The following is a 16,726-nucleotide window of genomic DNA, read 5'->3' as shown; positions in this document are numbered from 1 at the left end:
ATAATTGCTTTGCCAAGTTTAAACTATTTATTTACATTGATTAGCAGAGTTGCACTCCAAGCCCGGTGTTTGATCTGCAAAGCTTTAGGAACAGATACGCTCAATCATAAATGCCTGCGAGTTCTGTTTTAGGGGAGTTTTAGGATTGCCATCGTCGTGCAGCAATTCTCCTGAGAGCACAGCCAGCCCTGGCAATTTTATACATCATTTGTATTCTCTGAAAGTGCAAGACAGACCTGCTATTGGGACTGTGTGTATTTGATGTGAAAATAAATGCCCTTGAAATTGGACGGTAACTTTGGCACTCCTATAACTCTGATACTGAAGGTTTATCCCTTTAGTGTTATAAAATCGCAGAAAGTGTTAAAATCCTGGTGCTAACTTAGGACTGTGCCTTATGAACTAAAGGTGCATTGCAAGATGAATTCCAGTAAAGCTGTGCCTATATCGAGATAGGCAAGGACTGAAGCTGAATGTGTGTATTGCTGTAGGTTTTTTTTTATGGATTTGTGGTTGGGGATTTCCTGACGTTTTTATCAATTGAACATCCTAGCTGTAAGCTCCATTACACAACTCTCTTCATCAGATTTTTTTTTTTTTTTTTCTTTAAAACGATGCTTAACGGAGTATTTGATAGAGCTGACATCACTTGTGAGAGCCTGAAGTTAACCTATAGCTCTTTCCCAGCCATACAGTGAGTCTTCCTTCACTTAACAGAGCCTTCCCGTGGCTGGGGGCCTCAAGTAGCTGCCCTGGCTGCTGACCCCGTGAGACCAGCCTTTGATCCGGGGAGCTGGCAGCATGGCTGAGTGAGCTGCTGCATTGTGGTGGCTTGAAAGAAATTCCCGTGTTTGCTGCTGGTTTGGCATGGCGGCCTATCTGTTTGTTTTCTGGTGGCTGTAGTTTTTGCACTAGCGAGTTTGAGGCAGGTTTAATGTCTTAAGTTTGAAAAAAAAAAAAAAAAAATCAGCCTGTGCTAGGGAGTGCTTTACATTTGCTAGGTGGAGGATGAAGAAAATAGCGTAGTATAGAGTGGATTTTGGTTATAAAATCTTGGAGACAAGAATTCCGGTTGCACAATTGTATTCTTTTTCTCACGGCATCTTCCACTGAGGATGTCTTTATGTTAAGTTTTAATTTCATCTGGTGGTTGCTGTAGCTGTGTGCCGATGGTGGATGAAACTTTTTTTTGCAGGAGGAAAATCTCTTCTGTTAGTCATAAGTTCTGAATGATTTGTGTCTGATTTAGGTGTGTCTCTTAGCCTCGTCTTAAATGTTAGGCTTGATTTTGCTTTTGTTAGTTGTAAGTTCTGAATGATTTGTGTCTGATTTAGGTGTGTCTCTTAGCCTCGTCTTAAATGTTAGGCTTGATTTGACTAGGGCAGAGACTACTTCTTAAGGCTTCCACAGTTCCACCCCTTTTTTCCCAATGACTTTTCAAAATTATTTCAATAATCAAATGTGATTTTATATAGAAATGCATTCTTGAATCTGTTGAAATCTGGTTTATGCTATTTCAATGAAGGTACTGTTTAAACGGATATCTGTGAAATTTGGTTTATTTAACTATATATAGATTCAAATATACCCAGAGTGGAATTTTTAAGTGAAATGGCCAAGTTGTACATGTTTAATACAGAATTTGCATTAAATACGTGTAACCTGGGCCGTGCGATGTGATTTTACAGTTCTGGTGACAACAGGGCTTTTGACTTTGAACTTTGATGTCATCCTCCAGTAACTACCCAGTTCATGATCATTTTTTTTTTTTAACGCATTTGGTATTTCTGTGCACAAAAGAGATATGTTGTGCTTAAATGAAATGACAGCTGTCGATCAGCAGTTTTTAATAAGCAGATAGCCGTGTATCTGGAGCGTGTGTATGTTGAGTGTCTTGATAATGTCATTTGGAGCGTGGTGCAGTAACTTGAGGAGTGCTCTGCCTGGTAGAAGCCCCATATCCTTGCAGTTAAGGATCAAGAAGTCCCTTTCTTGACATAAATGACATCTCCCTGAGCGTATTCACTTATCCAAACCTGACCTCACTGTTCTGCTATGGCCGTATTACACAACTGGATGGAATCATGTCACAGAACGTGATATTGTTACGGTGCTCTGTGGTGCCATCTAATGGAAATAAAGCACTGTCATCCCTCCTTGTCAGAAATGAAAGACATCCACCTGTCACTATCCAGGCGAATCATTACAAGTAAATATATTTTTTTCAAAAAAAAAAAAGCATGAGCATCTTCCAAATATAAACATGAATACAAATAAATCATACAGAAAATACATGCTGCTTTTCTTAATTTTCTTAAATTCTTTCCCTCATACAGGCTCTTGATGGAAATGTATATGATCACCTTAAGGATTATTTAATGGCATTCAGCAGGACTGAACTAGAGTCATGCCAAGCTGTACAAAACACATTCCAGTTTTTACTGGAGACTTCCAGCAGGGTAAGTTTTTACTGAATGATCCTTTGTAACCGTATACTTACAGCATATATAAGTTCCCAGGCTTAAGATTTGCTTCCAAAATAATGACAAAACTGAAGGGTTATTATTTTTGGTTACCCCTGAGTGGTATTAAGTTAAAAGAAACTAGACAGTTTTCTTGGGGAGACTTTTTCCTATTGCCACCCAGATTGCATTCTCAGGAGTGCATTTACACAGAACAAGATCTTTAGAGAACAACGATCAAGAGATGTTCAGTTGTACTCACTCTGCATGTTTGGAAGAGAAATTGCAGCCGAGAGTTCTGCACTGTGTAATCTGGAACCACATTAGTCATCCATCACAGCAGAGCCCTGTGAAACTGTTTGGATCATTTCTTAATAATTGACTGTCAACTTAAAACCCAAATATTACAATGTTTTCTCCCTTAAATTCAGAATGGCAAATACAGAAACCAGATTAGAATCTTGTCATAGACGTGGCTTGTTTGCTTTGTCGAGCCGCCAGAATCAGAAATACTTGATCTCTTCCAGGATAATTTTGATACTTAAACAATTCATCTGCTGGGCTAAACAAAAAAAAAAAAAAAAAAAAAAAAAAAATTGCCATTGAGCTCAAACGAGCTGCTTTGGTGCAGTCACAATATTCCTTTATACATTTACCTTAACCACCCGCACCAAAACAGAGCTCATTTATGCAGGAACTCATGGAGAAAAAACATATTTAACACGATCCTTATTCACTTGCAAGCATGCTAACTCAAACCTTATTAGATATAAAGTGAGTGGATTAAAAATTGGCTTCACACTAGCTCGTCTTTGAATTTCCTTGGCAGCAACTGTAAAGATAATGAAAATACCATTTTATCTTCTGTTGGAAAAGAACTTTCAATCATTTACCTTGGTGTATATCATGCAGGTCGGCTTGAAGTATCTTCCCCCCAAATGCTTTTTTTAATTTTTTTAAACTAAATATATATATATATATATAATGCTTATATATAATGTTTACATATTCATAATTAATTTCTTGGTACTATATTAAATTCTTTGTGTTCACAATACTTGGAGACCTGCCTGGCTGGGACTTCAACTAATTAAACTGTCATTTCCAAACAGCTCATTTGTGTAGGACTACCTTGGTCGTGTATTTGTGTGCGCTGAGCTTGTGATAGCTTGTGTTAGCAAGCCTCTGTGTGGCCAGAAGCCTGCAGGTCTGGCTTATTTTCCACGGTAACAACGTCATGCTGTATGTTTGAGGAAAACAGTTGTGTTTCGGCTTTACTAGGTTAGTACAATGCCTGGAGAGCGAACAGAACTGTAAATACAGCTGTCAGGTCTGAACAGGATTTTTACAACTGGTTTATAGCTCAGTGGCACCAATTTTCTTCTCTCCTTGCAGTTCAAGAATGCAGAGAAGAAAAATTTGTATTACATTGCTACTGAAAGTGTGCGTCTTGCTCTTAATTACTAAACAGATTAATCGGTGGATTATTTCACAGACATAGGCTTTGCTCATGCTTTTTTTTTTTTTTTTTTTTTTAACTTTCCGCATTCCCTGCAGGTCCACGTTGCAGAAATCAGCTCAAAAAGGCAAAGGGAAGCTGGACTAGAAACTCTATGTCAAAAGCCATGCATGTGTTTCAAAAGTAGCTTGAGATTTAAACACGTGACAAATTTGTTAGCAGTTTAGTAATTTGGAATAAACACCAGCCTGCCATCAAAGCAAAAGATTTTAAATATTTGTTGGGCTTCTTCAGTACTTTCTGATACTTTCAGTACTACTGTTCTTGGTTTATGTTCAAGATCACAAGTTTGCCAAGCTACGTTTAGAAAAGACACCTTAGATCATTGTTAGAAATGCTTTTGGTTTTCCATCTGAGCTGTATTTCTGTTTACAGGATGGAATTAAATTACATCTGCTTCCCAGAAGCGCCTGCTTACCTCTTGAATGTCAGAGAGCCAGAGGTGGCTGCTTCGGTTGGGCAGGGCAGTGTCGTACTCAGCTGCTTAGGAGACTGTCAGTCATCTAAAGCTCATCCAGACTGAGGGAAACATCTCAAAAACACATTTTCCATATAAAATTAAGATTTTTCACAGTTTAAGGGAAACATCTCAAAAACAAGTTTTCCGCGTAAAATGAAAGTTTTTCGCAGTTTATCGTAGCATCATTTGTTGCAGCTTTGGAGGTTTTATTACTAGGTTAGGGTGACCCATGGCGTTCCTCTGGCCTGTCCAGGAAATACTCTGACAATCAGCATATGAAAATGCAATTTAACTTCTTTTTCACTTGAATGATCTTATTCAAGACTTGTTCTTCTTGCGCTTCTCTTTTGGAAAAAATCTGATTTTCTTTGGAACATTTTCTGAAATTCCATTTGCTGTTTTGAATAACATTTCTGTGATGTTTCTGGTAAGAAGCTTCACCAACCTAGGGCAAATAATTATGTTTTTACACATCTCTGACTGTGCTTTCTTTCTGCATATGGTATATATTGAACATTTGATTTCAAGTCTGTTTTAAGATGTCAGTTGACATTGACTTCAAAAAGAAACTGTGTAAGAACATTGACTGAATTTCTGAATAACAGGAAGTCTATTTGGAAAAGTTGCTGCTTAATCCTGAGAATACTCTGTTGCTGAGGAGTCTTTTTATTTTATTTCTCACAATTGTCAAATGTACTGTGCAGAGTGTTGCTGGACTTACACACTGTCTCAACTTTCATGTTATGATAACAGTTGTTCTCCTTTATAACTAAGTATTGTTGCTTTGGGGGAAAATTTCTTACGAGTGCTGTTGTAAAGATGGTTTTTCCTCTCTGAAGAACTGAGTTGCTTTGGAGTTGAGTTGCTTTCGCTTTTGAGTTAGAGGTCTACAGTTGAAAGTGTGTTGTGTTAAAGTAACTGTGTAGGTTTCCATGTCCTCAGTAACTCCACTTTGGGGTTTTTTTTCTAGTCGAAGTTGGTTTGAAATGGTTACATACATTTGACATGGCACAGAGTTGTGTGCTGTGGTCAGTGTTCACGTATATCTAAAGGACTGTGTGAAGACTGGAGCAGTTTAACAGAAATTATCTCAATGCCATGATCAGTGCTGAGCATCATCTGAAGCTGCGGATGATTCCTCCTTGAGTATTTTCCAAATTTCTATTTATGGGAGTTCCTAATATAAACTCCCTGTATGCCTTCTCTGTATGTTTTCTATGCGTTTGAATGTGTTTACATTCAACTGCTCAAATTGGTGCAGTAATCATGTACTTTACTGTTTTAAATGAGTGCGTTATTATTGGCCCTGGAGGACTATTTACTTTCTTTAACTGAAGATGAATTTTTTACAGTTCAGTATTTCAGTAACACAAGCATCAACATTTTGATGCGTTAGAGAACATGTTGTATTTACCATTGTACATACAATGTAATCAGAATTCTCGGTCACATACAATGCTGCTGCTATTTCTGGATAAATACCATCTTTATTATACACTTCTGTACATTTATACCCTCAGTTTGTAGTAGATTTTTATAATTCCATGCTGCTATTTACGCATTTTCATCAATTGAAGCAGTGAATACTCTCTAAGAGTTCTTCAACCAGTGGTAGCATTTTCTCATATTGCAATCACTGAGTTTTTCTTCATAAATATGTGTAAATTGTGACATAAGAGATTTGTTTAGGGATATATGTCATGCTGTCTGAAATGTATCATTAAACACATTTAGTAGCTGAAGTAGTTTTGGTGTACCAAAATACAAGCTTTGAGAGTTTTCTCTGAAAGCAATTTAATAAAAAGAGATGAATTTTGCAACTGATTTTGTATGCGTTATTCCAAATAGTCTTTTCAGCTCCCACAAGTAATAATTTGTGTAAAAATAAGACATTTCAGCTTAAGAAAGAACTGTGCCCAAGAGAAAAATATTTCTGGTAGCGACACCACATACTGTATACTCGATAGTTGGCTTTTTTTCCCCCATTTTGCCTTAGTGGTATTTTTCCTAGGTTCATGGCAGACATATTTTAGGTCTTTGTCATCCAGTGTGTGTGTCCTGCCAGTCACTTCTGAATAACCGTGGGTGGTACTGCCCAGAATCGGCTCCTCTCTTTCCTTTTGTTGCATTCAAGATTCTGCTGCAGATTTGATCTTCCCTTTGAGACAGTGTCCTCATTTTGCTATATAGGATGGTTTTAAGTTTACAAAATAGCAAATCTAAATGGCTTTTTTTTTTTTTTTATTATTATTATTTTCTCAGGTGGTGCGGGATTACAATCTACAGCTGTTTTTACAGGAGAACTCTGTGTTTCACAAACCACAGCCTTTCCAGTTCCAACCAAGTGACAGTGACACTGTAAGAACCCTGCTGAATTCCTTGATTCGTTTGTTCTCGCTCTATTTTTAAGAATGTTGTTACAAATGGGTAAGAGAATAGCATTCACTGGTATCCCAGTCTGGTTTAACCTCGTGCTATATTTTTGGAAAAGAAAGGGAAAGTGGCCTGATTCCACCAGCTCTGCTTGCAGTAGGTGGGTAATCGTAACAAAAGCATCAAACAGGCTCAGCGCCATCCACAGAAGAGCTGAATCTTTTTTTTTTTTTTTTTTTTTTCTTCCAGATTGTGACTAGAGCAGTCCTGTGTTTCTCTGCTTTCAGCATAATTCTTACTACATTTCGTTAGCTTTTCATCATACCAGTGAGGTTCTGGTAATACTAATGCTGGGTTGTGTGATGCTATGCCAAATAAAGTGTCCCTATACCTCTAAACTACTTGAGGAATACCTATAGATACATATAAGAAGTTGTTTGATTTAAAAAAGAGTACTGTTAAAACACTGCATTTCGAACTAATCTCAGAAAATATTCTTTTGGTGTGTGTTGCTTCCAAAGCAATCTTTGATTATATTAAAATTGAGTAAATTGTGGTATGTAAATACATTTCCAAATAGCACTTTAATAGGAGTGGATTGTTGATGTCCTACCGACGTTATTTTAAGAAATAACAGTTTAAAATAAGTCTAGAACTTTAAAAAAGTTAACCTTGTGCAGTTTTTTATTGCTTGAATTCATAAGTAAACTGACTTGGACAAAAATGTCTTGATTTCCAGTTCAGGTGATAAATAAATAATAAATAGTAAATTATTTATTAATAATAAATAAAGAATAAATTCAAGAACCGTGTTAATAGATATGCAAGAGTGATTTTTCCAGGCATGCTAACATCTGTAACACAGTTTCCTTTGTCTTTCCATTTTAACAAACTGTGATTTTGATTTTTCTTCCAGCTCACTTTGTATAGAGTCAGTTCTTTCCTTAAAGTTTTAGGTTGATCTTAATACTTTGAGCAGAATCTTTCTAACTGTCTTTGCCCTGCCTTTCTAACCTTTGCTGCTGTGTGTTTTCATCCTTGTGCAATCTCTACGTCTAGAGTTTTAATGCAGTTCAGCTGGTGGATATTGAGCCCTCCCCTGTCAGTGCTATGAGAATGACTATAGCAGAGGTATATTGTAGTATTTACAATCAGCCTTTGGCGTTTGTGTCCTTATCGCTATGCATGTGAACTCGGGATGCTGAATTTACACTCTTGTAGAGGTGGCAACAGAATGAATAATATATATCTAAAATGAAAAAAAAAAAAAAAAAGAGCAGCTTTTTCTGCAGTGAGACTTAAAGAAGGAAAAAGCAATTTAACTGTGTTATTTGTGGGGATCAGCTTCACACTTATCTTTTGCACTTGCACAGCATTTGTAATTGATATTCTAATCTTTTGGGGGCATGAATTAAAATTTCACAGCTCGAGATAGTGATGTGTATAATTGGTTACTTCTCTAATGCTCTAATGTGGATGGGGAAGCTTGTATAACAACTGGAGGCTATTAGTATGCACTGATGAAATGCAGTCCTATTACTAATTTAATTTTGTTCTTTTTCCAGAGGGCTATCCCCATGTAAAATGGAACTGTAATTCACTCTTATTAAACTCTTCAACATTAAAAATTACATGATTCTTTGACATGGCACTTGTGTGGTCTGACACTGTACGTGTGCTCTGCCTGTACTGCTCAACTTCAGGAGCTTTTCAGAAGGCAATGAATGGGTTGTTCATGTTCTAAAGCCGTCTCGGGACCTCAGATGCAGTGACTTCTTTACTTGCCTAACCCACATGGGCTGTAGAATTACTGCATTTCTTCACTGCACTGCTTTTTTTTTTTTTTTTTTTTTTTGAGCTTCTAGCTGCTTATGCTGTAGCTAGTTCTCGCAAAATAAATTATGCAGGCTTCTTTATGATCCATATAATTATGCTCAGCTAACAGGGTCCTACCTGGGCAGTTGCAGGTTACACATTCACCATTTTTAATCAGTGAGCATGAGAGAATGAGGCCTTTTGCTCAGGCTTTTGAGTTTGTCAGAAACTATGTTTTCAAATTAATCGAATCACATTTATTTGAAGAACCGTTATCAAGCATTCTTTTGCCACATGTTCTCTTTGTAGATAATAATGCAGAGTTAATCAGTTGGCTTTTCGTTTTTGTGGGTTATGCATGATAATTTTCACACCAAAGACTTACACTGACAGAAATCTAAGTAGAGTGATTAATACATCTAATCAAATGTTTAATATTAACCTTTTCCAAGAACAAATTATGGCCTCTCTTCAGACTAAATATCCGATCCACTGTAACTGAGGTCAAAGTCTGGAGCATTTAAGTATTACTGGAAGGGAATTTGGAGTATTGCAGGCAAGAATGTTATCAGCAATCCGGATGTGGAACTCACCTACATGGGAAGCTGTGAATGCTGTTGTAAATTCTAGTTTTACATGGTCCATCTTAAAATTCTGTTTTGAGGGGAGAGCTGTTGCCAAAGAGTAACGCAGAATGGATTGCCATGCAATCCTTGAATCAGGTTCTAAATCCTCAGCTCAATTTCCTTTCAAAATACTCTCAGCGTGCGTAGTCAGAGCCTCCAGAAGAAACTGTCCCTAAGAAAGGTAGGTATGAAATGGTTTTCCATCAGTTTTTCAGGATTTTTTGTTTCCCCAACATTCCACTAACACTGGTTGAAACGTAGACTCTTGAGTGTCCGCAAAGAGAAGCCCACCACTCTTTTTCATTATCTAAAAAATTGTTCTGATCTTAACAGATTGTTTCAGTGTCTCCATTAATTTTGACTGACATAAATTCATAATTTAAAAAAGGAAGTTTTTAACATTTTTTTAAAACCAACCATTTCCCCTTAAGGAAATGGTTTGTTTAAAAAGTATTGAGGAAGAAATCATTAATAAATTCCCCCAAATGGATTGAGCCTTTATGAACAGCAAGATGGGAAAAAAATGAGAGAGTCTTTTGAAATACCTTTAACCTTACAAGAAAAACCAGTGAGCACAGTGGCCTTACAGAGGCTGTTGCTGTATTCAGTGTAGTGACAGTTTAATCATCAAACATCCTCCCACGAGGCAAGTGATATTTATTAAGTCCGCAGAAATCTATCGCGTTGAAAACATACTTTCCCCATGCTTCACAGATAAGCCCTAGCCATAAGTACAGGACAAAATATAAAGGAAATTAGCCAGCTTTTCTCTTGTTTCCTGTTTGGAAAAGATTCTTTTTCCTTGAACCGCATGTTATCATGTGAGAAAATGAGCCAGCCGACAAAAAGCATGTCCATAATGCGAGAGGAAAACAGCAACAAAAAGCTGACACTAAATTTTGAGGTCTTTTTCCTGTTTTTTTTTATCTCCATGTCGCCTGTGACTATAGTTTCCCTTTATATTACTGATGCTGTCGTTTTCTTTGAGCACGCAAGTAAAAAAATACAGCCAGATCTGATTTGTGTGACAGCTTATCGACATGAAAAAAAAAAAAAAAGTATTTTTCTCAGTGTAATTCGCAGAAAAACATCATCTCAGATCAACGGAAAGTTTTGCAGTTTCACCCCTTGTTACTTGGATGTACAAGTTTTGTGGATAGATTGTGAGAATAAGGATGAATTTCCCTTCACTGTCGCAGAAGAATATCTTGAATTTCTGAGCAGCTTAGATTAAGTTGTAATACGTAAGTTATAGAAGCTATGCTTACAAAAAGGACATCATTCTTGCTTGTGGCAAGGCATGTGTTCTCAGTTCTGCAAGTGCTCAGGGGTTTGAAAGTAAGCAGAAATTACTCTATAAATGGGAATCAGCACTCAGTCAAGGGCTCTACTTTGTGAGACTTTCTGTTATCAGGTTTCCGCATGCACGCAGAGGTATTTACACATTTCAGCGTTTACTACCGAATTTATTTAAATATTCAAAATATATTTAAGACTAGTTTAGTATTAAATATGTTTAAATATCTTTAAATACCTTTGTTTTCTAAATAACATATTCTTTTTTGTAGTTATTGAAAGTAAATATTTCTCTTTGATAGAAATATCCAAATCCAAAAAAGCTCATGAAATATAAACTGCTAGTAAAAAATAATCCCTCACCTAAGTAAGCCCAACTTACCAAGTTCAGAGAATGCACTACTTTTTCTGTATTTAGTCTGTGCTCTTGATACCAGAACAAAGTGACTGGTTTTAACTATAACTTTTTTGAAGCTAAATATAAGAAGAAAAGTTGTGATTTAATTTGATCAATGTATAAAATATTAGGAACTATTGCCGAGGAGAAATACAGCCATTCGGGTAAAGAAATGTTCAGGAGATGCAAGTGGGAGCCTGGCAAAGCTGTACATCCCCTATATAACTTGACACATCTTCTGCATGGATGACGTGACTAAAACCCGTTTTACTTAATTCCTCCCACCCCAGTCGTGGTTAAAATAAGGTCTGAGATATAATACTCATGTTTGAGGTTGATACTGAAAGTTTAATTTAAAGAAAAGGGAAAGTCCAACACCTTAGAGTTACTGTCTCTCTTATCTTGGGTTGCATGTTAACATCATTTTGGATTTACTTGAAGTATAAGCTGAAATTGGCTCACTACCTAATTGATTTTATTTTAATTTAGAGAGCACGCTGTTAGTATTCTTCTTTTTACAATTGGGAAACACTGTTTAAGCAAAGCTCTGAATAATTTCTAACAGTGAGACTAGAGAGCAGAAGAAATACTTGAAAGAAGTGGCCACTTAAAAAATAGATCTTTGTTTATATTGCATTTGAAATCAATTTCTCTGTGTCAGAGTTGATTCAGAAGTTACTCTTTTTTTCCTTTGGTTACCTAATGAGAGCAATTTTTCTGTATTTCTAGTTCTAATAGAATGCACTATAGATTTTTGGAAAAGTTGGATGTGACTGCAGCTGCTGTGATAGCTGTGGCAAATGAGAATAATTATGAGGGTGAGAATTGGAGGCTCACTAACGAAAATATACTGCGCTAAGTTCAAAATTAATTTCAGTGAGTAGATTTAAAAGTTTTAAAAATAAACAAGATTCAAATTTAAAACAATTATTTGTGGCTTTTAATCTCTGCTCTATACAAAAGTGCTTAATACAAAACCATCAGGCACTAGGAACAACAGAGCTGTATTAATCACTGACATATAACAAAAAACAGTACTTTTAAGATTCTAGTCTTTCCAAAAAAAACCCAAAACCCACCAAAACCCACAAACCAGATCTACAGCCTTTACAATAACCCAGTCCTAAAATGTTTGGCATCAGCGGCTGCAGCAGTCTGTGTGCGTAGTGTGTTTCAGAGATTTCTAGCTAATGGTTAATGACACCCCCCCCCCAAATAATTATTTAACTGGAATTAACAATAAACAGCCCCCTAAAAACCAACGGATAAATTATTTCCTACATATGGCTGTACAACTGTCCCTTTCATGGGTACTTTATTAGTAAGGAGAGTTTCAGTTACGCCAGATGTCAGACAATAGCTTCGGTATTTGGTGGGATTTAAATATTTTGCTAGAGAAAAATACTTTAGTAAAAACCACGCAATCATAATGGGACTCTTTTTCAGCCCAGATGATGTCCAAAAGTCCCAGGATCCCCTTTCTCTCTTCAGATATCCCAGAACCATCTTTCCTGTGATGAGTTTAAATGTAATTATTTTCTCTGTCCCCTGATAGGATGTCCCTTACCCTTCTGCAGCTCCCAGCACTCACTGCTGTGAGATGTTCATTTATTAGATTAAAAAGCAGAATGTGGTTATATAAAGCAGCAGTAGTAGGTTTTATCGTAACATATGTACAGAGGTTTATTTAACTTATTAATAGTGGATGTAGGTAACTTTTTTAATTCTTTTGAGTGGAAAAAAAATAAAAAGTCTACGCAAATAACTTCATTTTTAAAGATCAGGGGGGTGTCCTGTTTGTAACGTTGAAAATTTACTGAAATGCAAGTCAGTCCTAGCTCACTCTTGGCGAAACTAAAATTAAATTAGCTACGTTTAATTGAGCACCAAACTTGACTCACGGTTTTCTTGTAACCGCTGTGTTCAGCTCTGAGTTGTGTGAAAAATGTCATGCATATTCCTTCCTCCTCATGAGAAGTGTTGGTCGTAATGTTGAGCTTGCTTTTCAACCTTGCCATGGGAACGTCTTATTTTCACCTCTTTAAAAGAAATGGCTATGATTTTGAGGTGTGTTCTGTGTTGGTGATTTGCATGCAATAAATGTTTACTACTTTTTTTCCTTTTTGTAGTCTTCAGCTACAAAAATAAGGAGTTTTAGGCTCAAGAGCCAACTTTTTTTTTTTTTTTCCTCTAAAAACTGTGTGTGTGCCATCTGCATCCGGATATAACTGCATACATAAGAGAATGCAAGCTGTGTGTTTGTCCCTGTCATAAGGGAACTTCTGCACCTGCAACAACATTTCAGACAAAAATGGAGAAGCGACATGTGTCTACCGACCAAATGCATTTGTTAATTTAAGAAACGGCATTGCTAGCCTGTAAGCTCTTTAGCTGGTTGGAGTCGTCTCGTACTTTCTGTTGGTTGTGCGATTGAATTTTTAGCACTAAACACTGCTTTTGCTGTAATCTAAACCCTGAGAGAACAGCAGAATGTCCATCTATGTTTAGCTCAGGTTTTTTGGCTCTTCCTTCATTCCTTGGCCATGGTGAGTGGTTTTGGTTTCCCTCTTTTTTGGAAGAGGTTAAATTGAGTCACTGGACGTCTTACCACCACCAAGTTCCAGTCCTAAAAACATTTAAGCAAGTGCTTAATTTAGTAAATCAGGTTAAGACCAGACACTTCAGTTCCCCCACCTTCTTCCTTACAATTTTGATGTCTGTAGCAGATAAATCTCTGGTTTATCTCCTTTCTTCATACCTACCTAAGAGGCAGTTGGGTTTTTGTTTCCCACCTGATGTACCCCTCTAGCCTGTTTAACTTTACCTGAGGATACAGACTTCTCAGGTCATCCTTGAGGTCCTCCTGAAGCACGTACTCTTCCATGCCAGCTTACTACTGCTCTTCTACTTAGGAGTTTCTTCATGGTCTTCTTACATGCCAGCAGCTTGGTCTTCTAGAGACTAGGTGAAGTCCCTCCATGCCATACCAGCTCCATTTGTTCCAGAAGCATTCCAGGTCCTGATGGGTTTGAAACCTTTCTCCTTGTGCTGTCTTCTCGGCCAAGTATTCAGACTGTGTGTTTCCACTGTTGTCTCTGGTCTTGTCCAGCACAGGAGTCCCTCTTTCCAGCTTCTTCCCCAGGAGACTAAATTTTGCCTCTAGATCTTGTCTCCTGCCTTTGATTATATTTTTTTTGTCAACAGAGATCACAACTCTAAGTTTCTCCCCAACTCTTTTTTTTATGTTGTTTATTTTTAGACCTTTAAGCAAGGGGGAGATCTGCTTCAATACAATACTGCTTTATGAATAACTAATACAACCACTCTGATCCAATAACAAATCATTTCTCTTTTAGTATGCCCTTAGGAGCAGCCACAAAGTTTGCCTTCATTTTTCGGTCAAGTGCTTTTGATAAATAGATTAAAAACCAAAAGCACACTTGGGGTAATGCAGAAGGTTATCAAGAGACTAAATAGAAGTCAGTATTCTTTCTTAATGAAAATGAGATGCTGAGTAGGAGCAAGACCAATGGGAACACTGAAAATTCATTATGAGATGTTTTATAGGGGAGAGGCAATGTCAAACGATTCTACTCAGATTTGCAGCTGTTAAGACTCAGCTGGAAGAAGCTGGGGAAAAAAAAAAAACCAAACCCTGAGGTCAACCGTTATTTTAAGGATTGGTTGCGCCTAAAGAAATCCATGTGTTTGTCCTCTTTACGTTTTGCAATGACCTAGTGCAGTAGCTTAACGTAGGTAATTAAAGAGGTCAAACAGCAGTGAAGAAACACGATCGTATATAAGCGAGCAAAAGCCAACTTAATATTTAAACTGAGGGGATGGATGAAGAGAGCTTCACCTGTTTGTTCTTTGCTTGGTAGGCAGCTTTGCCTTCCTACCTCTTCGTCCCAGAGCCAACCACATGCTTTTAACTTTCCTCCTCCTCCAGTGGGCCGCTCTACATCTTGTCTAACAGTTCGTTTTACTTTGAAAATACGATTGACGTGGGCTTTGTGGCTCTGTCCCACTCCAGTGGGTGAACTTCATGGAAATATTTGTTTCTGGCTTTGAGCTAAAATAACTTGGCAATTTTTACCAGATTGTAAAATCCTCTTGGGTTTCTTTTTTTTTTTTTTCTTGCTGTGAGCAACACACAGATGCTACCTCCCCTCCACCCCTCTTTTAATGTCTATTAATGTATGCATTAGATATATTTCAGAGCCCTATGGTGGGAGTGTGTGTGTATAGGGGTTGTCTTCATTCCCCTCGCTTGCCTCTACCACTGGAAATCATCTCTTTCACAACCCCTTGTATCCACTACCCCCACCTCTCTTGTAGTAAGAGGATGAATAAGAATAAAGGCCAGATTTCAATTTTGATGAAAAGGAGCCTAGCTGAACAAAATAACAAACGGAACCAATTTTTGCCTCATTTTCAATTAAATCCTCTGATAGGATGTTAGCATAAGTTAGTATTATTGCCTCTCCCATAAGGGCAGTTTAATCTAAAGGCATAAAAATCTTGCTTTCAATATCACTTTGATTTGCTTCCTGGTATCTCTTGATTTTACTCCACTCCATACCAAATGCTGGTATTAAAATTGTTTTCCTTCCTTGACACGACTCGTACCACTTTGCCTGCTAAAATACCTGATAACACCATCTCTTCTTCTGCCTCAGCTGCAGGCTTCTTAGCTAGCCTGAAAAGAATTCCTTGTCTTTCTGCTTTCTTACCCTTTTCCTGCTGATTAATCTTGAATTTCTCCTTCCTAAACAACTTTTTCATACTTGTGGGATCTTTTCTGGTTTCACACTACACCTCATGAAGAGAAATCCTTTGTTTTGAACCATAGAGAGTGAGAGTGAAAAATTAATGAAACTGTCATTTCTTTCATGCATGCATGCACAACTTCTGTTTGTTTTGAACACACTAAACATACTCTTCTTGAGTGTTAATTTATAAGGGGATTTTTTTTTTTTTTTGGTCAATCCCAAAGGTTGGGCAAGACTGTATCAGCCTGAAGAGGACTTGTGATAAAAAGGAATGCAGGGTGGCTCTGGGCTGCAGTGACTGTCTCGGTAGGGAGATGTGCATGAGTCAGCAAGTCCTCCAGGAAAAGGCTTTGTTCTTGGGTATCCCTTTTGGAGTATTGATTAACTGAAATTGGAGAAACCCCTGAAATGTATGTTGTAAGAATCTGTTCTATTGCGCCAGGAGCACACCCCGGGAGGGAGAGCTGAATATAACATCTTCTCACAGCTGACTTTACTGATGGGAAAAGTATGAGACTGGCTCAGGAAAAAAAAAATCAAAAAAAAATCACAGAATCACATAATGATTGAGGTTGGAAGGGACCTCTGGAGGTCACCTGGTCCAGAGCTGGTTGCCCAAGACCTTGCCCAGGTGGCTTTTGAATATCCCCAAGGATGGACACTCTGCCACCTCCCTGGGCAACCTGTGCCGGTGCTCGGTCACCCTCACAGTGAAAAGTGTTTCCTGATGTTCAGAGGGACCTTCCCATGTGTCTGTTTGTGTCCCTTGCTTCTGGGCCTGTCCCTGGGCACGGCTGGGAAGAGCCTGACTCTATCCTCTTGGCACCCTCCCTTCGGGTATTGGTACACATTGGTGAGATCCCCTGAGCTTTCTCTTCTGCAAGCTGAGCTGTTCCAGCTCTCTCAGCCTCTGCTCATAGGAGAGATTCTCCAGTCTGCATGGCCCTTGGTTGGACTCTCTCCAAAATGACTATTAATAATTGTCCTTATGTAGTATAGGTGCGGT

At 37.8% G+C, this 16,726-nt stretch overlaps 1 protein-coding gene across 3 annotated transcripts in view; it reads left to right on the top strand.

The window, feature by feature from the left end:
- Positions 1 to 16,726, top strand: part of FCHSD2 (FCH and double SH3 domains 2) — a 167,228-nt gene that overhangs the window by 120,176 nt on the left and 30,326 nt on the right. For 2 of the 3 annotated variants that reach the window (XM_074918874.1, XM_074918884.1), the window contains exons 9-11: positions 2,337 to 2,459; positions 6,704 to 6,799; positions 7,874 to 7,945. In XM_074918874.1, the coding sequence (XP_074774975.1) occupies positions 2,337 to 2,459; positions 6,704 to 6,799; positions 7,874 to 7,945 (291 nt within the window). The remainder of the gene's footprint in view (positions 1 to 2,336; positions 2,460 to 6,703; positions 6,800 to 7,873; positions 7,946 to 16,726) is intronic. The other variant, XM_074918894.1, reaches the window with a different exon arrangement.

This window comes from Athene noctua, chromosome 1 (assembly GCF_965140245.1).
Source record: "Athene noctua chromosome 1, bAthNoc1.hap1.1, whole genome shotgun sequence".
NCBI lineage: Eukaryota > Metazoa > Chordata > Aves > Strigiformes > Strigidae > Athene > Athene noctua.
This window is presented reverse-complemented; position numbering and strand designations above follow the sequence as displayed.